The sequence below is a fragment of the Pieris napi genome, chromosome 11 (genome assembly GCF_905475465.1).
Source record: "Pieris napi chromosome 11, ilPieNapi1.2, whole genome shotgun sequence".
NCBI lineage: Eukaryota > Metazoa > Arthropoda > Insecta > Lepidoptera > Pieridae > Pieris > Pieris napi.
This window is the reverse complement of record NC_062244.1, coordinates 8,774,916-8,802,822: the sequence shown is the minus strand read 5'-3', so window position 1 is coordinate 8,802,822 and position 27,907 is coordinate 8,774,916. Positions and strand designations below refer to the sequence as shown.

Below are 27,907 nucleotides of genomic sequence, written 5' to 3'. Positions count from 1 at the left end.
ACTTATATTTTTATAATCTGTATTCTATCCGTATGTAGTATTTGACATAGTATTACACAATTTAACGTACACCAGATGTTTTGTGCGTTTAGTGATTGACACATGTCTTTTGTAACCGAAAGCCTCTTAATGTGAGAAACGGAATCCAAACGTTTCATTGACTATATTCGATGCCTGCGCACGCGCACGCGAGCAGACGCGGTGGGCCGTCGCAGGCAGCACAGGTAGGCGAGCACGAATAAGACGTAGGGCGAAAGCACGGCGGCGGTCAGCTGCATCGCCTGCACTAATTCGCCACTTGAACGCGAGAATCACTTTTGTTCTTCCTCGTCGCGGAATAGGTACGTCGACCTGGAAGGAATGGTAGTGTAGTCTACTGTCACAAGAATTTGCTATTAAACATCGGTGGTCAAATGACATAGTCTGTTGTTCCTTCTAAGGAATAATGGAAATAACGCAATCTTTTCTATTGTCTGTTTTAATTTATTTAAAGAATTACAATGGATTAAAAAAAAATGTTTCTCGTTTGAGAGATTATTTTGTTCTTTTTTGAAAAAAACATAAATTCCTGAATGTTTTTTGACCTTTTCATAACATGAAATAATAATCTTCCGCAATGTTTTTTGTGGTCGAAACACTGGTCTATTTCAACCAAAGTATCGTTGAAAACGTATACTTTCGTTTCCCAGAGAATCCTGTATCTGTTAATAACAGAACTCATAGACTCTCACTCTCACTCATACACTCATAGAACTACTTAAAACTCTTACCAGTAGGCCAAGTTGAAGAGCGCAAAAACTAGAGGGAAAGTTATACGCGATATCACGTCTATCCTCTTAGAGCGCGTCGGGAACTTGGACATCCAGATTCTGCAGCAGTTCTTCTTTGGCGGGGTCATGTGGATCTCACATTGCCGCATCTTGTCGTTGTTGCCGCGCACCAGCGGTTTCTGTCAGTTGCAGAGAGTCAGGCACGACAGTAACATTACACTCTCTACGTTACGAATGCTACTTCCTTTGGTATTTAAAGGCCAGATTTGGTCAAAGAATTTGGTCAGATCAAATTTAGAATATATTTATTTGTAAAGTGAGATTTTTTGAGAATTTATACTTCGTATGTTTCATATGGTCAACAATTTATCGTATCAAATAAAATACTTACTAATTTAATATAATTCAAGAAAGTCTGGAGCTATAAGTTGCATACTATTGATAACACATTCTACAAAATATAATGAAATTGTCATTCATCAATTATCAAACCTATATAAAAAATTGATTCTAACTACACTAACCCAAACCGATGTATCCTTCAAAATACCAAAATAAGAAGCATCTATCTCATGGGATCAAAGGGTATATCTGTTACCTGAGTACTTTAAACATGCAAAAAAAATTGCCCAAATAGAAACAAAATAGGACATGCTTTCGGGTCTAAACCTGCTTTGATCCCAGATGGTTAAACTAAATGCGAGCTCACCATTGCGAACGTTGTGTTACTATCTGTGTCAAGGAGATCGGAGGCCGCATCCATACTTGCAGCTGCCTCCATCTCCCGTCTCGTTTTCTTCATATTCTCCCGGTGCATGTCAGAGCGAGATGCATAGTTCACTAGAGCGAACTCAAGCAAGGCTCCAAACACGAACGTGAGGCATACTCCGGTCCAGACATCGATGGCTTTTGTGTAAGAGACTGGAGGGAGCGACGCGTTGATTCCTGACGACTGAGTCGCCATAGTTAGAAGTGTCGTTACTCCTGTTAAAAAAGGGTAAGGTATAGAAAAACATGGCCATCATCTGGCGAGAAACTGCTGCTAGTATTTATTTTTGTCAAGCAATTTGTATGTAAGTTATATTTAATTAAATAGAATATGAGACTAATTGAGGAAAAAACGGATCAAAAAGCAACTTTGTTCATGGAATAAAATTTGTCTTACCCAATGAGACTCTCGCCGGTACCGCTCCTTGGTCGAGCCAGAAAGACACCCAGGAGACGATTACTAACATGCAGCAAGGTATATAGATCTGAATGAGGTAGTAACTGAACTCTCTCTTAAAAAGAAGATCCACTTTCAAGCAACTGTATTCGCCTGAAAGAATATATTAATTATTTCACAATTATATAATTTACAATATACATAGGATATATTATGTAGATGTTTAATATAATTTTTTTATATGTTTAGTTCTACTGTGGCCTTTTATTATTTCACGGCCGGTTTTTGAATTGTCATAGTCAAAGCAAAGTTTTATAGCCAATTTATTAGTGGTAGTGGTAGTACGGTTAACGGTGTAGGTTTAACATTTCGCTTCATATTAAATAGGAGTTGTAATATGTACTAACTTGAATTCTGGTCTCTTTTATTAAGAAAGTTATTTTTAACAGATCCTAAATATTCAAACAACTTCAGAAAATATTTTGATTAAATTAAAACGTCAAGATAAAGTTTAAAACGATTTATCCGTATCTAATGCCAATATGACCAACTTATAGGAATGCTAACGTCGGTTGCCTAAAAAAATAATCACCTGTATTAGTTTTACTGTTACAATAATCAGTTAAAAATTTCTCGAGGGTAAAGCGAGGCAGATGAAGGTTTTTCACAACCTGGACTGGGTCACCTTCCTTCCACAGGAACACGAGATCATCTGTCGTCCAGCCGTCTGTAAATCAATATAAAAATATAACATGATTATAAATGTTCTGTTTGGTTTGGTGTACCCTATAGGCAATGAGACACACATTTCTGCCATTGTTCCAAAGCTAATCTATAAGATGGTGACCAGCCGTTTATACGATCCCAGGCCCTAATACGCCACACGCGTTATATATACACTGACGAAGGCGGTGAATTCCTATGGGCATGGTACAATCAACAATTATATAAATGAAATATATTTTATTACGATAGATAAAGATATCATCTTGAGTACATCGTCCTTTCCGTTGAACAGGGGGCAAACCGGCAGGCTCGCCTGATGTTAAATGATGCATGGACAGTGTCAATGCCAAAGGGCTCGCGAGTACGTTGCCAGCGTTTTACCAGCCGCTCTGTACTATGATTTACGTTTATCTTAAAAATATGTAAACTTTATTAATTTTCTGGGGTTAAACTACCTATTTTGATTATATTTTGATATTTAAGAATATTATACATTTTTGTAGAAAAACAGGTGCTGTGAATTGTAATCAGGAATTATAAAACATATCTAATGTTAAGCTTTTTAATCTTATCGTGCTTTTATATCAAATGTAAGGAATTAAAAACCCGTGCGTGATGTTACGGATCGAAAATATACAAACGTTTCATTAGTATCATTAGAAAGTTTTAATATACCAAGTGGACTCCTTGGAGGGAAAATGTCGAAAGAAATCTTACAGGAAACTTTATTTTTTAAATAACACAATCGGGACATTGTCAATGCATGGTACATTAAAAATGAAAGTATCCACAAGGATCTTAATGTAGATACAGTCCTAAATACGGCGAATCGATTTGCCTTAGCTCACTTATACAGGCTACATAACCATATTAATGCTGAAGCAATCCAACTTCTTGACACGACAGGATTAAGACGCCTAAAGAGAACTAAACCTTTTGAGTTAATAAACCTAGTGTAGTGAATATAAGTGCAAGTGCATCTCGGACACATGAACATAGTGTCAAAATATTATAGAACACTAAGACTGTATATGAACATAACCTTAGTTTAAGCTATTCATTAGTATTGTAGAAAATTAGGTCAAAATAATATTACTTATTAGTCATAATTATTGTATAGGCTAGATTGTAATTCATGTAAAGTAGCACTCTTTTTTGTGAACTTTATTTAAAAAAAAAAAAAAAAACAATAATAAATCTTGCGTTTTTGTTCTGAATCTAACATAAATATTTCCATCAGTATATATACACTATGATGGTTCTCAATTGATACAGTATTTTTATAAATAGCGTACATCCATTAGCAATGCCATTTTTAATTCACATTTTCGTGTGGAAAATTGCAGTAAATATGTCAAGACGGTAAAAACGTTTACCTTTACAAAAATAACCGGCCTCTGTTTACGTTAACCAAACGCTGGGTAGCGATACTGTTATTTTATCTTTCGCTAAATATAATGTGTCTCTTGTCAAAAATATCACAGTTGGTAAAAGACAATGTTAATCTGTGTGTTTTTTTTACTACACTGTTGTTATATAATTACTATTATTATTATTTCTGCCAAATTGCGTTTGCGTTATTTAGGTAAAGATTCAGAAACTAGACTTAGCACGAACTATGTCTCCCGTATGCCAAAATCTTATACGTTCTCGTCTCGTTTCTGAAAATCACCCCTAAAGTTATCAATGTTTTTCTAATATTATTGAAAGTGTGCTCTTTATCACAAATATTATTTAATTGGATTAAGATGTTGAAATTATTAGCAGAGGGTAATACATATAATAAAATAGAATATAATATTTATAATAAAATAGAATAAGCATAATGAAAGAATACCACACCGCAAAGTATCGAAATACACCGAGAAAATGTACGGTTCAAACTATTTAAATCTATTTTACTTATCTTTTAATCCAATTTTATTTTTAATATAATTATTATTACTATGTAAGTTAAAAAAAAAGGTAAGTATCATCTTCCGTGGGCAGCTTCATTCTGTTAATTTTGTGTCACGGTACGCGCGCATCGTAAAATTTCACTCTCATCAATTTTTCATAACGCGCCTAAAGAAGTATAACTTCAAAAAAATATTTTTTTATTATAACGTCTCCTCTGTGGGTTTTGAACGGATTTTGAATTAGTGGAAAGTTAAATTATAGTATTCGGTAAAGCCTACATCAGCCAGTTATTTTTAACTTGTATAAAAATACTAAAACTTACAGCTAGCCATCCTCAGCGAGCAAGTCTGCTTATCCAGTGGGTACAACTTCAGGTTCATCGGACAGGACAGCGTGAGAGAGATACGGATGCTGTACAGCACATTGCCATTGGGGAATATTCTGATGTACACGTTTGGCATGATGATGTTGTGGAAGTGACCCTCTTTCTCGTTGGAGAAGAAGAGGTCAGGCATCCATACTCTGTTCGCTTCGGTTAGTGTTAAGTATTTCAGACGTCCTGAAAATGAAAATGTATAAATTTCTAAACTCAATTTATTAAAAAAAATTGGAGCTAGAAAAAAATATTAAACCATTTTTAGTTTGTAAGCAGTCTTGTTAAGATCGCCACAAATGCTTATAAAAATATTAAATTTTTCAACTAATTTTTTATGTTGCTAATAACTGATAGGGTAATCCATTTGTTAGCCGCGGTAGCAAATACCTAAATTTAAAAACTATATAGCTTTTTCTAACAGTATCATAATATGTATAGTTAATAAATCAAAACATTAACTCCCTCTGAGACACCGGGTAAACTAAAGGGTAAAGTTTACTTTGAAACTTTAAAAGCTTTTTACGAACGCATTGCGTGAGCTTGCCGACTGGCATATTAAAGTTAGGGTCGGTTATTTTGAGCTTCGTTTATTTATTCATAGACTACAATTATAAATGGCGATAAAAACTTAATTATCTACAATATCCCCAAAGACAATGTACGAGTGCACAGTGCACATACTCGTACATTGTCTTTGGGGATCACATACAAGTCACTTACCTCCCAAATTATTGAACTTCAATCTCTCGTCCAACCATTGTTCTCTGAACGTCAGCTGAACTGAGTATTCCTAAAAACGTAAAATCGCTTTAAAATTAACTTTATTATCCCAATGACAAAATAAACTTTATCGAGAAAAGTTTTAATCTGTTTTTAAACCGACTTGAGTTTGACGTTTCTATTTGTCATTTAGCAGTATTTTATATATATTACGCTGATAATTATAAAATAACATTTAGAAGATACACTTTCGGTGGTGGCAAACATAATCATAACAAATCATGTATGTTGTACACATGTGGGACGAGAGATGCTATTGACCAATCACAATTTAACGATACTCACCATTGTTTAACATTATCGACCCTACTGTATATACGTACTATATGTAGTTAATGAAAATGTCATATTTATTTGCAATATTTAACGACAGTCATAAGAACTGAACTGACAGATGAATGAGTAATAATTGATTATGGCATTCGAAGTAGGAAGACATACACCCGAAGTAAATTTTAAGTAATATCACAAAAATACTGCTTTAAATATTTTAAAACAATAAGTAGGTTATATATAAGGTACCTACATACATTCAAGTCAGTTCTTTAAAAAAAGGAAATTTTAATTTTTATATTATATTTTTTTAGTTTAATCAAAGTTACAAGTTCTATGAAGCTTTGGTTCAGCAATCTATAGTTATGTGCCTTTATGAGACTTAAATAGGGTTGCCAAATTTATTCTTGCTTTTGTTTAAGTTAAGATATTTACATCGTCAAAGTAATATATATATTGTAGTTGTAAAAATGACTTCTTTACTCTACTTCCATTGGGAGCACATAAGTTGACAAGACTTTAATAGAGTCAGAGGGATATATAAAGATATATTACAGACTGTAATTAATTATAGATTATCCTTTATTTCACAAATCATCTTTGGTGACATAAAATAAATGATAATCTAACTCAACGAAAAGTTATAAAAAAGTTTGAATATTTAATAGTTACTATAATTGGCAACCCTAAACTAAATGTACTAACATTACGTGTTCTTAAGTGATAACTTGTTCGTGTAGAGCAAACACAGTAACACACATACAATGATGTCGAAGGTATATATTACATTCAAAATTAAATTACTGCCTTCGACATCAAAACAGCAAGTCAAATGAATTTTTTAACGAAAAAGCTTACATCAAAACGTCTGCACCGAAACGACTCAAATGCGACAAAAATTTAACATTCAAAACGGTGTATCAAAAGTCAGGTTGTCAGTAAAAAAAAAACAGAAGCAAAAAAAACTAGAAGAAAGCGTATTCCATCTATTAAAGATACAAGGACAAATCAGGATCAGCCTTACTTAAGTCTTCAATTACTTAAACACATTCTCAAGTAGTCGTATCAAGCGCTCGCGTTTACAATTTAAGTCGTTTCTGTGGCAGATGTTACGCTATTAATTGGTGCATTCAAACCAGAGAGTATTGAATATTAGCTTTTTTACTATTCTGTTGTTTTTTATACAACAGATACACGAATATCTTTTTTAAATTTCGAATAACCCGTCACTGTCATGTTTTTTTACCAGAACTTGCGAAAACTTGGCAACTAATAATCTTTTGGGCGTCATTAAATACATACTGTGTTATTGTTGATAAAAATCTCGGTTGTTGATCGATGTGAATGCAACCAACTGCGCATGCCATAAATAATAAGTAGACAATAGTTTTAAACAATTATATACAATCAGTATGTATATAGGAATTTTATTCTTTTATTAAAAGCAATTGTTAGAAATAAATATTAAGATTATTTTTTTATAAGCTTAGCATAGCGTGGCTTAAAGTGATAAAAAGCATCGATAGATAATTCTGGAAATCGAAATAGCATAAGAGACATATAAGAGAAGAGAATTATAGTCTTGCTTAATTGCTATGTTATAATAATAGAAATAATGCATGTATTAAGCTGCATAGTTTTTAAATTAGCTTTTGGATTTTATATTTCGTTTTAGGAACTTAAGAACATTGGTAATATTAAGGATTGTATTGATGTTGACATACGGAAGTAATACTTAGCGCTAAATCTCGCCGTATTAAAAACGTTTTAAAAAACCTTACAACGTTTACTAACTGTTTTCGATTTAGGACCTTTTTATAATTTGTGCAATATATTTAATATAATATTAATAATCGCCCCAGACTGCTTGTATCCAACCTCTAAATCAGTATTTATTGATGTTTACGATAATTATTTGTTGTGGCAAGACAGAAACAAACTCTTTGAATCTTCGTAGCACAGCGCTACGAGCCCTTTTAAGTGAAAGACACGATTATGATCACTTACTAATTATTTTTATACGTAAATAAGAATACATGAGTTCTCGTAGTATTCAAACAATAATGCTTCATGTGTGTCAGTAAGAGTATTGGGTTCGCAACAGAAAAATTATGCGTTATACTACGTACTTTCAAAATATCAGTTTCAGCAAACAACTCCCTAAAATCAGGACCGGAAGCCCAAAAACTTAAGTTGAAAGTTAACAAATATTAGGTGGACATTGATTGATGCGGCATTATTATGAATGATTACTATATTGGCTGTTTGCCAAATGCTACTATCAAGACATATTACGGCCCACGCTTCGTGTGGGCCGATACTCAATGTAAATTTCCCTTAAAAACAGTTCTATTAATATTTATCTATGACTCTATGAATTCATTCAAACAACCACTTGATTGACTAGATAGTGTGTTTAGTGTTTTAGAAATTTGTTTTTTTGTTGTATTTACGTGGTGTCTATTTATTGATAATAATTTTAATGAGAGCAATGTAAGACTTAAGGTTAAATGTGCGCAAAGTGAAGTTGTGAGTTCGAAATCTGGTTGTGCAATAAATATACAACAAACAATACTAAGTATATATATTAATATAAAATTAATGTATGGAAAACGACGAGTCCGATTAAAATTATAACACTGTATTCCCGAAGGCACAAAAGCCTGATTACATACTTGGTAAAAATTATCGATTTAATAGTCGCAGAATGAGCCCTATTGAGATTTACAAGACGTGCATCTCTAAAAGGAGTTCAAATGTAAACCCTAAATCTCTATTTTAAGAATAATTTGTTTATTAAGTAATATAAATTGAGTTCTATATCTAGTTAAAATTATGTGTAAATAATTTCATATATTTTTCTTTGCGATATATCTCCAAAGTATCTAACTTCTAGGATCGGACACGGTGACGAGCCTACCTGATTCTGTTCTGGATAAAAAATCCTAAAAACCATTGCCTATAAATATATATAGCTTAATGATTATTTTTTCTTATAAATACATATAATACAATAAAAAAGCAACAAAATCATCGCAAAGAGAAAAGTATATTGCATATATACCTTGATAAGTATCTACATAGTAGAAAGTAGATACTTAGAATTCCAAAAGCTAATTTAAAGTGTAATATCGATATAAATAGATTAAGATAAAAATATAAATCTTTATTCATTTATATCGATATCAGGCACGGCATGCTCGGTGTCAACTAAGGAAGCAATAAGTTAGAACTCACCACAGCATTCGATGAAGGAATGCTTAGCAGGCATGGCCGGTACAACTAGAGCTACAGTATAGTACATCTAGCCTTATGGCGGGGGTCACATATTGCGGTCGGGTGGTCAACCACCGTAAGCACCAAAGGCGAGTGCGGGCGCGTTAAACCCAAATTCTTTACAACACAAATTCACATGAACAAGACAATATCAAAAAATCACAATCAACGTACACGACCAAAATAGTTTTTACGATCATAATCGTCAATGCATGACAAATAAAGCATGATGAAATTATAATATGAGGTGAAGAAAAGGTGCGGGCCGCGGATACCCCCCTGACCTAAGCCGTATGTGCCAATTGTATGTACCTAGTGCTATACGTTGTGCTACTATTGCAACGGTTTAATTGTGTATGTACAGGAAGTAAATAAAAATGTTAAGTCGAAAAGGGGACCGCGGCGCCGCAATCATTTAATAAGGACAGATTGAAGAATTAAGGTGGCAACAAAAGGGTAAAACAGAAATCAAACAAAACAATACAAAACAGACATCCAATTGTTAGCATTAACGTAGCAGTGTGCAATTTGACAGTTATTTGAGAACAGCCAATTCTATAAACAAAGCTTCACACGTATCCAATAACGAAACTTTGCTTAATAAAAGTGTCGTGAAATAGTCTCGGCTTGTGCTTTAGTGCAGCCTCACTCACCATCTTGTAATCATCTATTTTGCTGATGGATCGTAGAAACATGTTGACGTGTACAAACGTTGGCGCATCGCCTTAACGACAGAAAAAAAAATCATTTAAATAATTAGCCTTTTCCATTGAATCGATGACACAGTCACGATTCTTGATGTCGAGATGATAAAATTCTAATGTATGATTCTATATGATAATTATCTAGTTCCAGAAATGAGCCAGATTATATGGAATGTTCGTACATCTAGCTTCACCTTTCATGACTATGATGACACCAGCTTTAAAGCAACGACCGATCACCGCGCGCGAAAAACGATTTTGGTCGTCAACACCAAAGAGGAACATGAAAAAAAAAATTAAAGAAAACACGACCGGGTAATACTCTCCTTCGTTGCGGAGTGAATTGCCCATTCATTTGACTTGTTTGGAAGAATCGATCAACCGCTTTAAGGAAAATAGTTATCTCATAGTGCTTAATCTAGTCCAGTCGACTTACCATCGTGACGTCATCGATTTTTGATATACTTCGGACAAATATATTGACGCTCACAACGGCTGGCCCATCTAAGTACCAAGCAAAATATACGGTTGATAATATATACAAAAGAAACTAAACCCTAAGGGATTAAGTATTTTATATAACTCGCGGCGATGACGTGTCGTACTCACCTTAAAACCTGAAAAACCTAACTCCTTAGGCATAATTACGGACGGTTAAAATTATGATCATAAATCTTCACCTCTCAACTTGTTAATACGAATTTGTGTACATTTTTCTTAATTGATTTAATAGCGCTAAACATCATTTCAAATTTAGATAATTTATATAAAAATAATAATAAGCATTGTCTATCTTTAAAAATACACCGTAGGAGACAATTAACATTTATAGTTTCACGTTAATTCGTTTAAAATTACTACAATTATTATAATTACCCTTATCGACATCTAAATGCGACTAGACCAATATCTAGTTGCCATATAATTTTTATAGCAAATCACATGAAAAATAGCGTGACATGGTATTGATTTTTAAATGGCTAACAAGTTATGGTTGCAAGTTAAACATTATCGATCCCTTTCTTATTTTAAATATAACAAAGCTGAAAAAAAAATCATTTAGTAAATCATACCCACGCCCGCACCCAAAGAAAAGAAAAAAAAAACCACCGGGCCGTAATATGAGCTTTCATTCAACGACTTTCTAGACATAAATATAATACTTATGTCTTGTAAGTCGAAAAAGTTTTAATTTAAGCAAAGGGATTCAAAATGGCGTACGGAATTAATTTTCCCTTACCATAGTGTTAAAAATATCAGTAACAGATGTTTGCGCATATAGTCTTTTGTTTTCTCTCGTTCTCTCATTCATTTCTCTCACTAGTATTAATAACGTCCCCATGGTAAGAGATACACTAACACTTGATCTCACTTCATTGTCCTAAGGAGCGACAACAAAATGAGATTTATAACTATTTAACAAAGATCTTCGTCACCTTTGTTGTTACTAACCATCTTAATGTCGCTTATAGTTGTTATACTTCTGACGAACAGGTTTATATTTACTACGGCGGGTCCATCTGTCGGGGTAGTCAGAGACTATTGTCACAAATATTTAGAACAACATATACTGAAAAATCGTAGGAAACCATAGATATTTATTGTACAGATTTGTAGGAATTAGTCGGTTAGTAAACAATATAGTCGATCATGATTACAAAGGGGTTTCTCCTTTATAAACGATTATAACATCATTAGGCAAATGTGAATAACCTCACAGGTTCAGCTCGTGTTATAAAGCCTGAGGATAAAAGCCTTATTAAAGCTTCGAACAATACATTAATTATATTTAAAAATAATTTCCAAATTGTATTGTCTTTCCATTCTATTAACCTTAGGTCTTAGAGCGTGAAAGTATGATTTATTACCCCCGTCATTGTCAAAAAATTTCCAGCAATGAGTAATTATACATTATTATATTTTGTTCTTCAACGAATTAAAAACACATTTTTCAACGTAGTTTCGTGCTTTGAATTACGAATAGTCCCAAAATGCTTCTGTTTTGAAACTTTTTGTCGAATAAAACAATTTCTCAGACAATACTGTTCTATAAATAGAAATAAGTAAATTGAAGTATAATACTAACCAGTGCCATTGATACCGGAAGGTCTGATTCGAGCGTCGTATCTCCCTGGACCTAGAATCTGGTCCAGAATTTGTTTTTCTTTCTCCCTGAAGTTTATCTTCGCATTCGTGCATCTGGCATAAAAATTTAATTACACTAAACCATCAAGGCGTAAAATGAAACTTATATATCGAGTCATATTAAACGAACTTAAACGCTTTATAACAACGAATTCAGTTCTTTTAGTATGCTGCCTTGCGATTCTGTAACTCACACAGCGGTTTTCGCATCGGCGGTCGCTCTCAAATCAGTCGTGAAGCAGTCATTTTATGATTTGGCATTCTGATAAGGTGGGAGCTTGTAGTTTATTGTCTATCAGAATGCCAATGCCGACCGCCGATGCGAAAACCGCTGTGTGAGTTCGAAAAGTGAGTTACAGAGTCGCAAGGCTGATTACAAAGTATGGAAGGTGAAACACAGTATTGTAACTTGTTCGTTATATATAAATTCGTAAAAAGTAATGTAAATTAATATGTGACTCTAAATGTGACATATGTATATAAGTGTAAAGATATTGTACGGTGTTGGCAGTTGTGTACTCCATCTCGGCATTCTTTGCTATTCATAGATTTTCTATTTGTATGATAAAAGCTATTCTGAAGCAATATTGATTCTTTGCGGTTTTCTTTACGTTAACTGGGTTAGTGACTTTTCTTTATCATTACATATTTTATAAATTATAAAAAAAACAACAAATGAGATTATATTTAAACGGCTATCAATTAAATAAAACTTAATAATCATAAATCATTGTTATTTGAATTCGTCGATATATTCAATATTTAGCAAATTGATCCTAAAGTTAACATTGCAAAATAATGTTTTTATCTGGATTATCATTATCTGTGCTAAGTTACAGTTTAAGTATTGCGTTTTATTGAGAATAAATTCCTTTAATGTTAAGCCAATAACCATAAATAATATTATCATAATTATGCGCGCACAAATTAATTATTTGGCAAATGTTGTGACATTCCTGTCTACACTGATTTATTAATGGATTTAAATATTATACGGATGAACACAAATTGTTAGACGTGAATTAAATAGCGTTAACTACACCGTTAACATGTTATGGATCATTTTTTTAAATATTATTAAATTATCCATTAAACATGAACACCTTAATATATTTGTACAATTCAGCACAATCTTTTGTGTTCTTTCATTTCTACAATCTACTGCTAGGAATGTCTTTGATCAATTAAGATTTTTAAACCGACAATAATTATTCTAAATAACTCATGGTTTGAAGTATATATCGCGTTCAATACAATTCTATCCCAGTAAGCGTACATTAAGTAGTAAATTTTAATATTTAGTGTAATAATAACCACATGTTGATTTAATTTAGTTTAATTTATTATATGCATAGTTGCAAAAAGTTTTTAAAGTCGAAATAAAAACAATACATAGTGCCAATACACTGTCCATCAAGGAAGGAAAAATTTAAGGAAAAGTTGGAATTTGCGAAAATATATATGACCATTATTATTAGTAAATACGACTTCAGAAAATTTTACTTACTGTGCGAGGTGTGATAAGTAGAAAACTACTAGAGCAAGGAGGGCACATATTGGCCGAGAGTAGTCCATCCTCTCCCTGAAACAACATTTAATTATACATATTTATATTCAGAAAGTAAGTACCTGGTTCCTCTTTTCATGTTCTTTTCCCATAGAGCATATAAAATTACAGCGATGAAAAGGTATTATAGTAATTATTATTTTATGTAAAGCCTAAATTGTACCGTATTGTTGCCTATGGATAAATATGTGTACCGGTATTTTTTAAATTAAAAATGAATACATTGCACCTTATATCAAAAAAATACATAGCATGATCGTTTTTAAACCCAATCAGTTAATCTACACGCACACACATGACCACTATATTAACCCTCCTTTGTTTTAGTTAAAAAGTTCAAAGTAATGCTGTCAATTAAGTTAACAACGTACTTAACTAGCAATTATGCAAAGAAGTTAAATTGGCTCTTGAGTGGCTAATTGCTAGCCTGTGTTCTACACGAGCACTTTATACCAAGCACGCTTTGACAAGTATATTATACTCCTTTTATTAATTAGGTCTTGAAATATACCTCTTAATACAGACTACATTTAAACAAACTAATTCCAATTTATTGTAGTGCGTTAAATATTTATTATAATAATCTTACGAATTTTCAGACAGCTAAAGGGAGCTTGAGCAAAAAAATAAAATAAAAGTATAAGTAGTAAAAGTTCGTAGCATCTGTATTGTAGTAACTCGCTACGATCAGGCTACGTAATAGTCGATTATACCCTTTAATATGCAGAATATGATTCTTGGTAGACAAAAATAATACCCTTTATTAAATTGTATTTGGAGAATTTTTAATAAATTTAATTTAATAATTTTAATTTAATTTTAAAAGTGAATAATAATAATTTACAATACCAAATACCTGGACTAATCAAAATATAAAAGAAAATGCAGAAACGATGTTAAAAAATAAGGTTAACATTGAACACGTGTAAACTAGTAAAACGAGCCTTTTATAAAATTAACACGTCTCGTGTGTCTGTTTGTCATTTGGATATACGCCAATATTGTCGAAACTAAATACTTGTTTTTAAAATTCAGCCCAGCCGTAAAAATATTATCTTCAAATAAATATATTACGACAACGGAAATTTGAACTTCAAAGTATTCTATTTTATTTGTAAACAAATTATAAAAGTTGAAAAATCCAAACCTTTTAAATTCCTGTCTAAACTTAGAAAACAATTTCACTAGCGCTGCACAATTTATGTAATATATTGAGAACACAAAATTCGCCCAAAGTACTAAATGTCAACCAAAATAAATGCTTTAATGCAACTAGACACTGTAATTTATTATACCGTAATTATTATTTATTTCAGACAGCAGTCTGCTACTGCCGACAGCCGAATTAGAACTGAGTAGTGAGTACCCTGACTTCTGAGTACTGAGAGCCAACACATAAACTGCATTTGCGCATTCCGCCGCTTGCGCGGTGACCTTTTATCGGAAACAAATGTCACTTTGACAGAACCTTTTACGCGGGAAATGGTTTTAAAATGGCGGTCTAGAACTTCTAAATGGGCCTAATGGCATTAATGTCACACGTACTTGGATATTTATTGCGTTGGTGATAAATAACACATTTCCATTTTCCAGACGATGATTTGCATAATGAAATTATTGGTACTCTTTCAGTATTTAATTCTATTAAAAGCCTTATATAAGAAAAAATTATATCATGTGAATATTTTTTAAACGTTTTTAACTTTTATTTTTTAATATATATTACACATTGGATACCTCGTGGATTTCCGTTCTATCTTTCACTGCATGTGTTAATTGCGAATATATAAGAATTAAACATTGGTGCAAAGACGAATCAAACACAACCTAAGGGTTGAAAACGCCCTCTTTATCACTAAATTAACGTCACTCTTAATGGAGGAATGAGGTAAATATGATATTTAGTATCGCAGTGAAAAGTTTTCCCTTTATTTTAGTATATTTTTAACACAGCAATCTATTTTTAATCTCGGTAAGATTTTGTGTGTCATCTAAAATGCAGTAATACTCCAATTGTCTATTTTCCCACAGTAGACAAAGGACCAAATAGATATTTTGCTTTGCTAGATACTTCAATAACTGCAAAGCAAGCTAATTTCCCACTGGAATATTTCAGTTCTCGTCAGAACAATAACTCCATCCCGGTCAAGAGGCAGACGCATAATCTGAACGTTATAGTCCGCCCTTTCGACACTCGTTAAACAAAAGCAACGCACTGTAAAAATAGAAATATTTTCTCATATGATCTTTATTTATTTATTTATAAAAGCTTGCCAACGCTCGGCACACTGATACATTGGTACAAGAAAAATAAAAAAACAATATTTAATGTGACAAGCACTTATAGGCAAACGTAACAAAGTACACGAAGACGAAGAGATATAATTTTTTTTGTACTAAAAACTAAAGGAAAAGGAAAATGCTTTCACATTTTTTTATCAAAAAACTTTGTAAAATGAAATCATCGTAACGTTTGAATATCAATCCATAATCCAAATACCGGCATAGACAAAACTTTAGAACAAAAGCTGTATTCCGGTCAAGTATTAGCACAATGCATGCTGTTCAAAGCCTTGTTTACGCCCGTAACGAGCTGCCGCTAAAAATAATGTTTAACAAGTATAATTGGGGTGTGAAATGAATGAAATATGAATGACAGTTAGTTAATTAAAATTAATAGTAATAATTTGTACTCAAAGTTTTTGTAAATCCTAAATTTCGGTAATAGACAATAAGCATAATATACATAATATAATAAAATATATACGCGTATATATATATAGGCGTATATATGTCACCGTAAAATTGTAAACACCGTTAGATTGTAATCTATCTCGCGAGATTATAAACTGTCGAAAGATTGTGAACCTCAACGAACTGCTTACAATTTAACGTATTATTATTCGGTAGTTATATGAAATTGTTGGGAAGTAAAATTAATCTGTAATTGACCAAAGAAGTTTGAATGATAACTAAGTTAGTGTAGTACAATCTACCGAATAATAATACGTTAAATTGTAAGCAGTAAGCTGAGGTTCACAATCTTTCGACAGTTTATAATCTCGCGAGATAGATTACAATCTAACGGTGTTTACAATTTTACGGTGACATATATATATATATATACAGCTTTGTGTCATACCAACGCGTAATAATGCATTTGTCCCGCTTTGAAACCTTTGACAATTATATTTAAAATTATAAATGTTCATAGTTCATTTCTATAGTCTCTTGATAATTCATTATGAATTCAAATTAATTAAATATTCGAATTATGTTTATAAAGTAGTAAATAGGTAAAACTGTTTTAACAATTTTACGTAGCCAAGCTACATTAAATAGTATAGTCCTAGGTTTTATTGAAAATCAATACTACCTGTGGAGTGCAAGGATGGCGAAGTGGGCGTGTCAAAAGAGGGGGTAATTTACAAGACACGCCCCGGAAAAGGAAGGGGGTTTCTGTTTGAGGATGCACAAAGTCCAAATAAAACTGATGTGCATTCCCGGGAATAATCGTTAATCAGCGAACTACATCCCACTCGGAATAAATCAAATCTTATGACAAAGCTCCCAGAGTTTACAAGGTACATAAAGGGTAAATAAAATTCTTTGGCAGAGAACTTTCCTAGACTAGCTTCTGTCTCTGTTGTTATGAGAGTAGGTACATAGAAAAATTAAAATTAAAAAGTATACAAAGTACTCCCAACTTTAGAATATTTTCCGAAAGCTCTGTCGGATGTCCGAAATAATTTCTTATATGTCAGATTAGTACTTATACAGCTTAAATAAATGAGGCTACTAAATTCATTGTTATTTCTGATTATCCACATTGATCGAGCCACTGCGACGCCATTAAAAGCGTTTGTAGTTAATAAAGAACATTTTTAATATTTCAATTTTAGTTTTTAGTACTAAAATTATAATAGGGCGCACATAATAGGAATATTATACACCTAGACTGTTTTAACATTTTAAGCTTTTAATTTTTGTACGACTTGATAAAAACCCAAATTAATAAAACTTTGTTAAATTACTTTTAGTAAAAGTGTTATTTTTTTATTTCCCAATATCCTCTATCAAGTTTTTCCACAAAAAACTGCATCTCCTTGCACTTGCGTACATTGCACTTTCAAGGGGCGAGGCCCACCCAACATTTATCTCACTAGATGGCGCTAAAAATAATCCGTCCACGAAAACACGTTATTTTTAGACTAATTATAATTAATGCCGCAATAATCAATGAACGTATATAAACTTTTTGTAAAAAGCACTTCTTTTGTTTGTGATTTTTATAACATAGAACCTCATTACAATGAAATAAATACACTAAGATGAAAAAAAAACAAAAATTATATTTTTACTTTAAACTTGCTTCTTACATAAAGGAATATATAATTCCTTTTTTCAACCTTTAGAGGTTTACCTAACTTTCAATTAAGACTGAAAATTGACATAAAAAGAATACAACATAGAACTTACCCGTCAGCAGTGTGCCATCTCCAGATATATTTCCGGAGTATTTATTACGTAAAAACCTCTAATAAAGTTGTTAAAAAAACAGTTCAATATAATAAAGTGTAAAAAATGGCGCGTGAAGGCTTCTACGGCCGCGGCTAGACTGGATCGGAGGCTGTATCGATTGAGCAAGCGCGCAGACTCCTGTCTGGCGAGATCGGATGAATTTCAAGATGAAAACGGTTTGTTTGACTTACATTGCCTTACGCAAATGATTCGAAGGAAGACACTGAGTACAAAAACGTTAACTCATTACTAAAGCCTACATCACTAAAAACATAGCAAATATATTTATATATAGCTATTTTTAGTTCGTAAAGTTGATGTAATTCATTAAAGTTAATGTATAATGAACAGCAATGTCCAAATCAAAATAGTATTCAAAGCGAAGCAATGTATTAAAAACGAAGAATGTGTCACACAAAGTTGTCGCTAGCACCTCTGAGTTATGACGTAGGTGGCTCGTTCCTATAATAAAGAGCTTAAGCGCCTGCTTTATATTTAGAAATCATCGTTATTTTACAACTCCTATGATTTTAAGTATTTTTTTTTATAAATGCAATCTAGTAAATTTCTTGTCGAAATATCATCATATTACCTGCTTTTACACATCCTAAACAGCTGCACTGATTCTGACAAACGTATTATAGTATTTTTAGAAGGCCTCAAAAGTCCTAGTTCTAATAGGGTTATTCTAAAAACCCCGGTTTTTTTATCCATCTCAAGACTGTTAATAGCTTGATGTCTATCAAAATCATCTCGAATTTATTACTAGAGTACATCTCTTCTGGCCATTGCAACAGCCTATAAAGATTACGACTTGATGTTACTTGTAAAATCAGCGTCATCACCTAAGTAGGCTGGTTAGATTTCTCTAATAGACTAACTCGTGGTCACTACCAGTGCTCAATTATCGTATAACAAAGCACCCATATACATAAACTAATAACTAAATACATATAGCAACAGCCAGACGGTATACATAAGCATACATAGGTGTTCTGTTACCTTTGCCGAACACACCCATAGTGTAAAACAAAAGTCATAATGGAAAGCACAACCCAACCCAGTATTAAAAAAATATGCTAATATTTTTTGGTTGGCTCTATAAAGTGGCCATTATATTAATAATCTTAATTGCCTGAATAATAAAATTCAAAAGGCTTTTGTTCTATGCGTTTTTGGTGTTGGAAGTTTCGAATTTCCGCTTAAATGTTACTATGTATTGTTAATAGTACCTACGAATTTTAAAGCTAACTTATTTCATTAAAACAGTAAATTCGATAGATGGTTACGCCAGACACGTTTTGTTCGTGAAACAAAAGAAAATCTGCAAATTTACATTTCACAAGACTTTTAATGCAACCTGCTTTTAAAGCACCAATAACCCAAGTTTTGATTGTAATATGATTTATATCCTGCATCTAGTGTGACCAAACCTTAACTGACCACATCTCCCCTTTCCCCACGGCGGGTTTCAGATTAAATTTGCTCCCGTCTGACGCACCCCCTCATATTGATCGACGTCTATTTAATAAATACAGCTTCCGCCATGTTTGTTTCGTTAATGAAAACTACCCACCTGAGTTGTGATTTTGATGTTTACAAAGGTCATGTAGTTAGAAACATTAAGTTGGATATGTGTCCTGTTTTCAAAAGGTCAGCTTGGAAATCTAAAAGTTCAATTTTGGCTACGATTTGTCTACACTCCCTTTACTGCAATATCATCTAAAATCCAACAATACTGCTTATAAAAAAATAGCACACGATTCATTATTATCAGTAAACCAGGAGTTAATGATGACATTTATTGGTTTGGAATACATAATCTATTTTTAATAAAAGCCCTGCGATTCTGTAACTCACTTCACGAACTCACACAGCGGTTTTCGCATCCGCGGTCGCTCTCAAATCAGTCGTGAAGCAGTCATTTTATGATTTGGCATTCTGAAAAGGTGGGAGCTTGTACTATATTGTTTATCAGAATGCCAAATCATAAAATGACTGCTTCACGACTGATTTGAGAGAGACCGCCGATGCGAAAACTGCTGTGTGAGTTCGTGAAGTGAGTTACAGAATCGCAGGGCTGGTCTTTAACATAAACGTAAATTTATTCCATTTAGATAGAACTCAACGTTTCGAGCGCATTCTTAGTCTAGATACTAGCATATAACAGAAAACATTATTTTATATTCAATGACGCGTAAGTAAGCGTTAGAAACAAAATATAGAATATTTTGTGTAATAAATGATATTGATATTAACCCCATCTGTAATTGTTGGTGTTTGCAATATCCCACTGGATTTTTACAAAAGTTAATTTTTTTCATAATTTACTTTTGTTTTAAACATTGTCAGTTGGACTTACGCGTTCTGGCGTAGGCTTCAAGACAGGTAAATCATTATTTGAATTTAACATAATAAACCATTGTTTACTATGTTAAATTCACAGTGATTATAACTCCTATCACTTTGAATGTAAAATTTGTATTATTATTTGTATAATACTATTTATAATTGAAACTAATACGTTTTCGACTGACGACGGCATGTCGAACTTAGCGTTAATACTTAACTCTGTACATGTGTAAGTAATGTTTCTCCATGAAACTTCTATGTAATCAAAAGCAGCATTCTGTACGATTTAAATTCCATTTTTGTTTTGGTAGTGCGTGCTACGCTACGAGAAAACCGTAGCAATATAGCAAACGCATATATACATACCTACAATGTATGATTTTAAATATGCTTGGAAAAGGTTTCAACAATCTCCAAATATTGCGTCGCACAGAAAAATTAATCAGGATTTATAAAAAAAAGAGCACACTAAGCAAATAGCAATAATTTATGTAAAAACAAGGCCCAACAAGCTTTTTAGGTCTGGGACTCAGATTTATGTATCTGATGTAGCCTGTGTAGTGATGTAGCCTGTGTAGTGCCTGTGTGGCATTTGTTAATCTCATAGGCAAGTAGGTGATCAGCCTTCCGTGCCTGACGCACGCCTTCAATTTTTTGGATTTCAGGCAAGCCGGATTCCTTCACCGTTCGAGCGAATGTTAAATGCGCACATAGAAAGAAAGTCCATTGTTGCACAGCCGGGGATCGAACCTACGACCTCAGAGATGAGAGTCCCACGCTGAAGCCACTAGGCCAACACTTCTTTTTTAATTATTTATGTATATTTTTCATAAAACATCCCAATTAATCTATTTTAGCAAGCTCTCAACACTAGTTGTGCCCCGTGACCTCGTACATGAATTGACACAGCCTTCGCGAAACCTTGCTCAAGTCATTCTTAGCTAACGTGGCCTAGAATGTCATGAATATTTTTGTAGCCTCAAATGAGACGAGTCATTTGTCCTATTCTTTATTATGAAGTATACTTTAGTTTTCTCCAATTATACAATGTGCTACAGCAAAATACGGCTGTCACGTCGGAGAAATATTAAACATTGTTATTGTTATAAGTAATAGTCACTCTCTCAGAGAGTTCGCCAGTGCGTTGCTTACTTACGTCCTGAATTGAAGGACCCTAAGCTGAATTGGTTTGCAAATACTTCAGTGAGTAGTGGTTCCACATATGAAAAACTGCTTCAAATAACTCTCAGTTGTCAAACGAGGGCCGTCGAGTTGATACGGGTAGAATTTCGTATTCTGCCTCGACGACCGATGATGAAACTCAGCTGGAGGTATTAATCTGAACCACTTCTCTTAACACTCTCTATGGTCTATGCGGTAGAAGATGCAGAGAGACCTCACATCTCTACGCATCGCCAAATGATCACGCCGCTTGGAAAGTATATGCGCGACGATTTCTTACGTCCGGAACTTTTTTTTATTTTTTAAACAATTTGTTAGGCTCTAGTGCCAGCTAATATTATCACTAAATAAGAAAGAAACCGCGACTCGGTCTTCAACTACTCTATTTGCCTAGAAATAACTGTCCTGGCAGTGTCGAAGGGACAAAGAACTTTAAATATAATATGTTTAGTCCAGACGGCCCTGTCAAAACAATGAATTCGGTTATTTGTTATTTTGACTACATTACGCACCATAGATCTAGTAGTATTTTTTAGTCTAAACATATTATATAACAGTAGAAACAGTGTGCCTGAACTATTTATTTTTGAGGATAAACTTCTTTCGGCGCATTAGGGAAAAATGATGAGAGTATTTTTTTTCTATTGTTAGTGTCGTTTTTTCAACAAATAAAAAAAAAATATTCTAAATCAGTTACATTTCAGGCTCAGAATTACATAACCCTACATTAATCATAATAATAACTATGCTATTAATAACATGCGTTTTTATTACACTTAAAAACCACTGGCACACTATAAAATATTTGTTTGTATGATGAGAAAAAATAAATTTAAATAGCCACCCAATAGGCTAGGCCACTTCGCAACTGATAACTTCAAGCACTCTACAAACTCACTTTGTGTCACTTATTAAACGCTTTACTCATTTAAATATTGCATTTCATATTTTAATGTTATTTAAATACTTTGTTTGGTAATAAATTTCCGAATTATTCAAAACATGTAATATAGAATCAAGATTTTTGAAGGTTTGATTAATTACCCATTAATAAAATATTTACCGGACTTTGGCTATTAAAATATAGACTTGAATCACTAATGTATTTGTGTGGTATTTGACTGATAACGCATTCAAAAGGTGAAGTTAAGTAAAAATTTTGTATGTACTTTACTTACGACAACGTGTTTTACAATTATTTTATTAATATATTCATCTGACCTTTAATATATACCCGAAATCAATTTGGACTGGAGGCATTAATAATTGACAAGCCTGTTTTCCCTTTAAAATATACTAAAAGAAAATATTATATTCGGCGGGAAGTTATATATCCAGGGGCTTGAGACAAAATCACTTTTTTTTTATAGAACGGGGCAAACGGGCACGAGGTTCATCTGATGTTAAGTGATACCACCAACTATAGACGCTCACATTGCAAGTGCGTTGCGGGCCTTTTAAGAATTGGTACGATCTTTTCTTAAGAGACCCTAAGTCGAATTGGTTCGGATCTGATTGTAGTTGGTAGTCATAGAACGCAGAGTTACCCTCCACCCCAGAATATGAAGGGAGCCTGTGCGTCCACCACCTGGTTGCTGAGCATCCCAGTGAGGGGAAGCCCAGGGGTGATCGCTCCACCACGAGAGCGTGTGGTATCCCTCAACCTTTGCAACCACAACCAGTCAAGATTTTGCCTTGTGATTTGTTAATCACCATTTATCATCTATTACCCAATGCTATAAAAAATATAACACCTGGCTGCCGAAGTATAACAATTTTGGTTCCTACAATCACATAGGTTTAACTATGGTTAACGTTTAGCTAACAGTATGTAAATATATACATATATATTTTTAGTACTTAAAAACCATATAAAATCCTTCATAAGTTTGTTCCCAACAGTATTAGCATAGGAGCCTATACGGGCTCAACCCTGACTTCGTGAGCCTTAGCCGTGCAATTAATTTTTCTATGTTCGAAATTATTGTTACAATACCGCATGGATACGCTAGAAACGAGGGCACGCGCTTGTGACAAGTTTGACACAAGCCGAAGCTTTCTGAAATTGCCTTTTCTTGCCACAAGCTACTAACTTTGACGATATAATAGTGAGGACCAAGTCAGATTATCAATTAAACATAAAAGTGAGCTAAATTATATTTTGTTATATGTAAAGGCTTTATTTTAAAACATTTTCAGTAATTAAGTTAAAATTAAAATTGTAAAACTTCGATTATAGCTTGGTCAAAATTGTGATAGTCCAACTATAACGACGCCTGTTTTACACAGTTATTATACAGTAATATACACAATTTTTATTGTTATTGCGAGTTCTTCTTTTCCGTTCTACGCCCTTGATTTGAGAACTGCCCTGCGATTCTGTTACTCACTTCACGAACTCACACAGCGGTTTTCGCATCGGCGGTCGCTCTCAAATCAGTCGTGAAGCAGTCATTTTATGATTTGGCATTCTGATAAACAATAAACTACAAGCTCCCACCTTTTCAGAATGCCAAATCATAAAATGACTGCTTCATGACTGATTTGAGAGCGACCGCCGATGCGAAAACCGCTGTGTGAGTTCGTGAAGTGAGTTACAGAATCGCAGGGCTGGCAGTTAATGTAAAATTAGAAGCATTTAATGTATATATATTTCTTTTTTGACGTTCATAAGTGTACATTGTGTTACCTATATGAATAATTGATTTTTGACTTTGACTATTTAAGCTAAAAAACAGTTATAGTCTAACATAAAATAATAACCTCTTTTACTTAAAGTCAATTCACTAGTGTCTTAAAGAACTATATAACCTACACATATATGTAGTTGCTAAAACAATATTAGCTGCAAAGGCTCCTTTTGAGGCTACGCACTAGTCCATGGTATCGAGGAACGGCGCGGCCTCAAAGTTCAAGCGATAACGAAGCCCTTATTTGACCTTATTTTTTAATATCTTCTTCGACGCTCTCAATAATGGCGTCTATCACGTGATTGCCAAAAGGAAACTGCTGTATGACATTCAAGAGATAATAGAAGTACAGATAATTAAAAAAAATATCGCCTCTTAGATAATAATCGCGAAAAGTTCTATTTTTAAACCACTACTATCAGAAGCCATAAGCGCCCCAGTTTCAATCGCTAGAGACATCGCAGCTTTAATGTAACTTGATAGAAATGTAATGCACTTCCTTGTAAGTTAAAGCATTTATGATGAGCTATCGACACATAGAAACAAACTATAGATATTGCAAAGTTATTTATTAAGAATCAATCTGTATGCGCCTTAGAATATTTCGCCTGCATAATTTATTGAGCAAAATTTACTTCAAATGTCATTGTTGACTCTATTCTTTGTCTCTTTCTGAAAGAGATGAAAGTGCACTTTAATGAAGACTAGAATTAATTTGATTTACTTTATTTGATTTATTTATGTGTCTGTAAAAATATACAAAAATGTATGTGATGGTGGAACACAAATTGGTCACAATTTCTCCGTCTACCGAAGCCGATCAATAACAATAATATTATAATACATAGTTTAAAAAATTAACTAATGAATCAAAGATGATAAATAAGAGTTTGATATTAATTTTAATTACATAATTTAAATCGCATTAATTAAACGTAAAAGTTTTTATTTATCTTATTGCAACTTTGTCCTTGACATTTAGGTCTGTAAAACTTTTCTATGCCCTCTCACGTTTGATTACGGAGGGTAACTTAATTATAATCCCTCTTACAGTGAGTGCTGCTTTGATGTACTCCGCACTACGGCGTAATTGACTTATTTAACTAGTGGTTTTTACTTTATATTTCACGAAACATTTTTGTAAAATATAGGCATAATGTTTATGTGTGTAATTTAAAAATTATAATAAAACTAAACGACATGAATTCAAAGTACAAATTGTTTGTCTGTTATCTGCGTCAGTACTCTGTAATTTCCAATTGTGACAGAGATCCTATATATATAATCTATGCACTTTGATATAGTGATATATATTTATATTTAATGACTTTAGGATCGCTATAACGCACTACAAGTCTACAACTCAACTCAAATTGCATAGTACCGGTCCTGTTATGTTAGTCATTAATTAGACATTACGTAAGTAATTATTTAACAGATCAATTTATTGGAATGTTAATGAGAAATACTTCAAATAAGCCCATGACTTCTTCCAAGAATTACAAGAAGTATGAGTTATTTTCTGAGTTTCTCGTATCTATGCAAAATTTCTACCTCGAGGATCCAATTGTTTAGGTGTCAAATAGCAGACGATTTACTTTCTATAAATTGCATGACACCACAGTAACATCACTTTTTTATTTTTTTGTAAAAAAACAAAATTTCTTAGTATTTTCACCTACAAGTGAGATTTAAATAAAAATTCCTGCACAAAATATTTTCAATATTCTGCATCTGACCCAAATTCCACATAATATAAGGCTCTATACAGGAAGTTATAAGATTCGTTCTATGAGAATTTCGTCCTGTCCTTTGTGAGAATCTGTATTGAAGAGCTGCCGGCATTCTTATTATATGGCCCATTGTTGCCAATTGGGTCATATATATATCATAATATATCCAGCTTACTAAACATGCTAAATGTATGTCATAGCCAAAGATTGATATGCAGACCAAAGCCCTCGGGCAAACCCCGAAATAAATTCCAATTTGCGCCTTTGACTAATTGTTGTATTTTTTGGTCAAATCTAGAAGTTTCTAACTTTTCAAATGTCTTAAATAAAAGACTTATTTGATGGTAAGCCACACCGCCCATGGGTGAACACTGAATGACTGTGAAACACACACATGGGTGACTGGTGAGAACTTTTAAAGTGAAACTTCTTTATCGGGGTTGGAAAAAAATTTAGTGTAACATTTTTTCGTTACGCGTCACGTTTTTCCGTTACGCGCCATCTTTTGAAGTGAAACTTCTTTATCGACGTATGGGAGAAATTTTGTAGCAGGTTACGCGCCATGTTGCTTTTTGAAGTCAAACTTTTTTATCGGCGTTGGAAAAAAATTTACACAAATTTGTCACATTTTTCGGTTACGCGCCATCTTTTTCTTGTCCCTACCACGGTTGATCCGAAGAGATTCGAAGCCATTAGTAACAAAAACATATAATAACGATAACAATGATAGTAATACTAATAATTCTATTACAATTAATGAAATTCTGTAATAATCTTAGTACTACATAGTAGTACAGTAATAAGTTAAAATGAAATAATTGTATTTGTATTCATGTCTATGATAATAAAAGCCTTTAGTTAAACTTTATCTAATTTAACTTTATTTAACCAATTTCTGTAAAGTTGCATATAGTAGATCATTTTTCGAAAAATAAGGTCATAAAGAAGTTTTACTTCTTACGTGTGTACACCTAGTACACGCACACATTTTTTTCTTAAAACCTTTTAAGAATAGATGTGATCCCTAAGTCGTATTGATTGTTTCAGAAATACCTCGACGTCCAGCTGGTGAGGTAAACAGCAGGCATGCAGCGAGAGACTGGTCAGTACAGTATGTGGCACTATAAATACAAATACCATATGTGTATGTTTAAGTTAGTGATTATTACTCTACTATCTTCAAGCAAATGTATTTAATATTGATATATTTTAGCCATTCGTTAAATCTAATTCAGGAACGCACTTGCAAACCTGCTGATGTTGCGGGTGTCCATGGGCGGCAGTAATCTTAACTTTAAGTGCTCGTTTACCTCCTGTCACATAAAATAGTCAGTATTTATTTATTGAAAAAATGTGTACAACTACAATTACATATAAAATATTCAAATAAAGTTACCTAATTCTCCGTTTAAAATACAAGAATTGGTTTTCCCGAGTTACAAAGCTGCATATTTCGTAAATCAGTAAGCTAGCTGCTTCGTAAATAATAAATAAGAAATTAGAAATGTATGCCGTCATCGGCCGGACCTTATACAAGAGTTTTGTAACAATTCCACAAATGGAGCGTATAGGTTGCGAAGTCGGGGTTTTACGGACAATAATAACTCCATTTATGATTAATAATATGAGTTTCCTTTGGCTTCCAAGGTGTTCTTGCGACATCTTTAAGAAAGTTATAGAGTTTGATGGTTTAAAAGAAATTTTGATTTTTTTTACCAATTTATTTATGACTATTAATAATTACTAAA

At 33.1% G+C, this 27,907-nt stretch overlaps 1 protein-coding gene across 7 annotated transcripts; it reads right to left on the bottom strand.

Moving 5' to 3' along the window:
* Positions 1 to 31: 31 nt before the first annotated feature.
* On the bottom strand, positions 32 to 18,291 carry LOC125053776 (glutamate-gated chloride channel). 7 transcript variants are annotated; one of them, XM_047655336.1, is made up of 11 exons: positions 18,161 to 18,291; positions 13,622 to 13,696; positions 12,056 to 12,168; positions 11,422 to 11,489; positions 5,657 to 5,726; positions 4,883 to 5,119; positions 2,528 to 2,662; positions 1,936 to 2,088; positions 1,480 to 1,754; positions 771 to 949; positions 32 to 351 (listed from the first exon to the last, which is right to left on the bottom strand). In XM_047655336.1, exons 2-11 carry the CDS (start codon positions 13,687 to 13,689, stop codon positions 312 to 314), a joined length of 1,338 nt encoding a protein of 445 aa, XP_047511292.1. In that variant the 5' UTR covers positions 13,690 to 13,696; positions 18,161 to 18,291; the 3' UTR covers positions 32 to 311. The 7 variants fall into 7 exon arrangements, with proteins under 7 accessions (XP_047511292.1, XP_047511295.1, XP_047511294.1 ...); XM_047655339.1 differs by having other exon boundaries at positions 771 to 919; XM_047655338.1 differs by lacking the exon at positions 11,422 to 11,489 and adding an exon at positions 10,406 to 10,473 and having other exon boundaries at positions 771 to 919.
* Between the last annotated feature and the right edge of the window lie 9,616 nt (positions 18,292 to 27,907).

Bases quoted from the DNA above. Each gene is read 5' to 3' on its own strand.
- LOC125053776 (XM_047655334.1), bottom strand. From the start codon at position 13,689: ATGGACTACTCTCGGCCAATATGTGCCCTCCTTGCTCTAGTAGTTTTC. The intron at 950-1,479 runs GTGAGCTCGCAT...TGCAACTGACAG, and splicing joins GTAACACAACGTTCGCAATG to AAACCGCTGGTGCGCGGCAA. The intron at 352-770 runs GTAAGAGTTTTA...CATTCCTTCCAG, and splicing joins CTCTTCAACTTGGCCTACTG to GTCGACGTACCTATTCCGCG.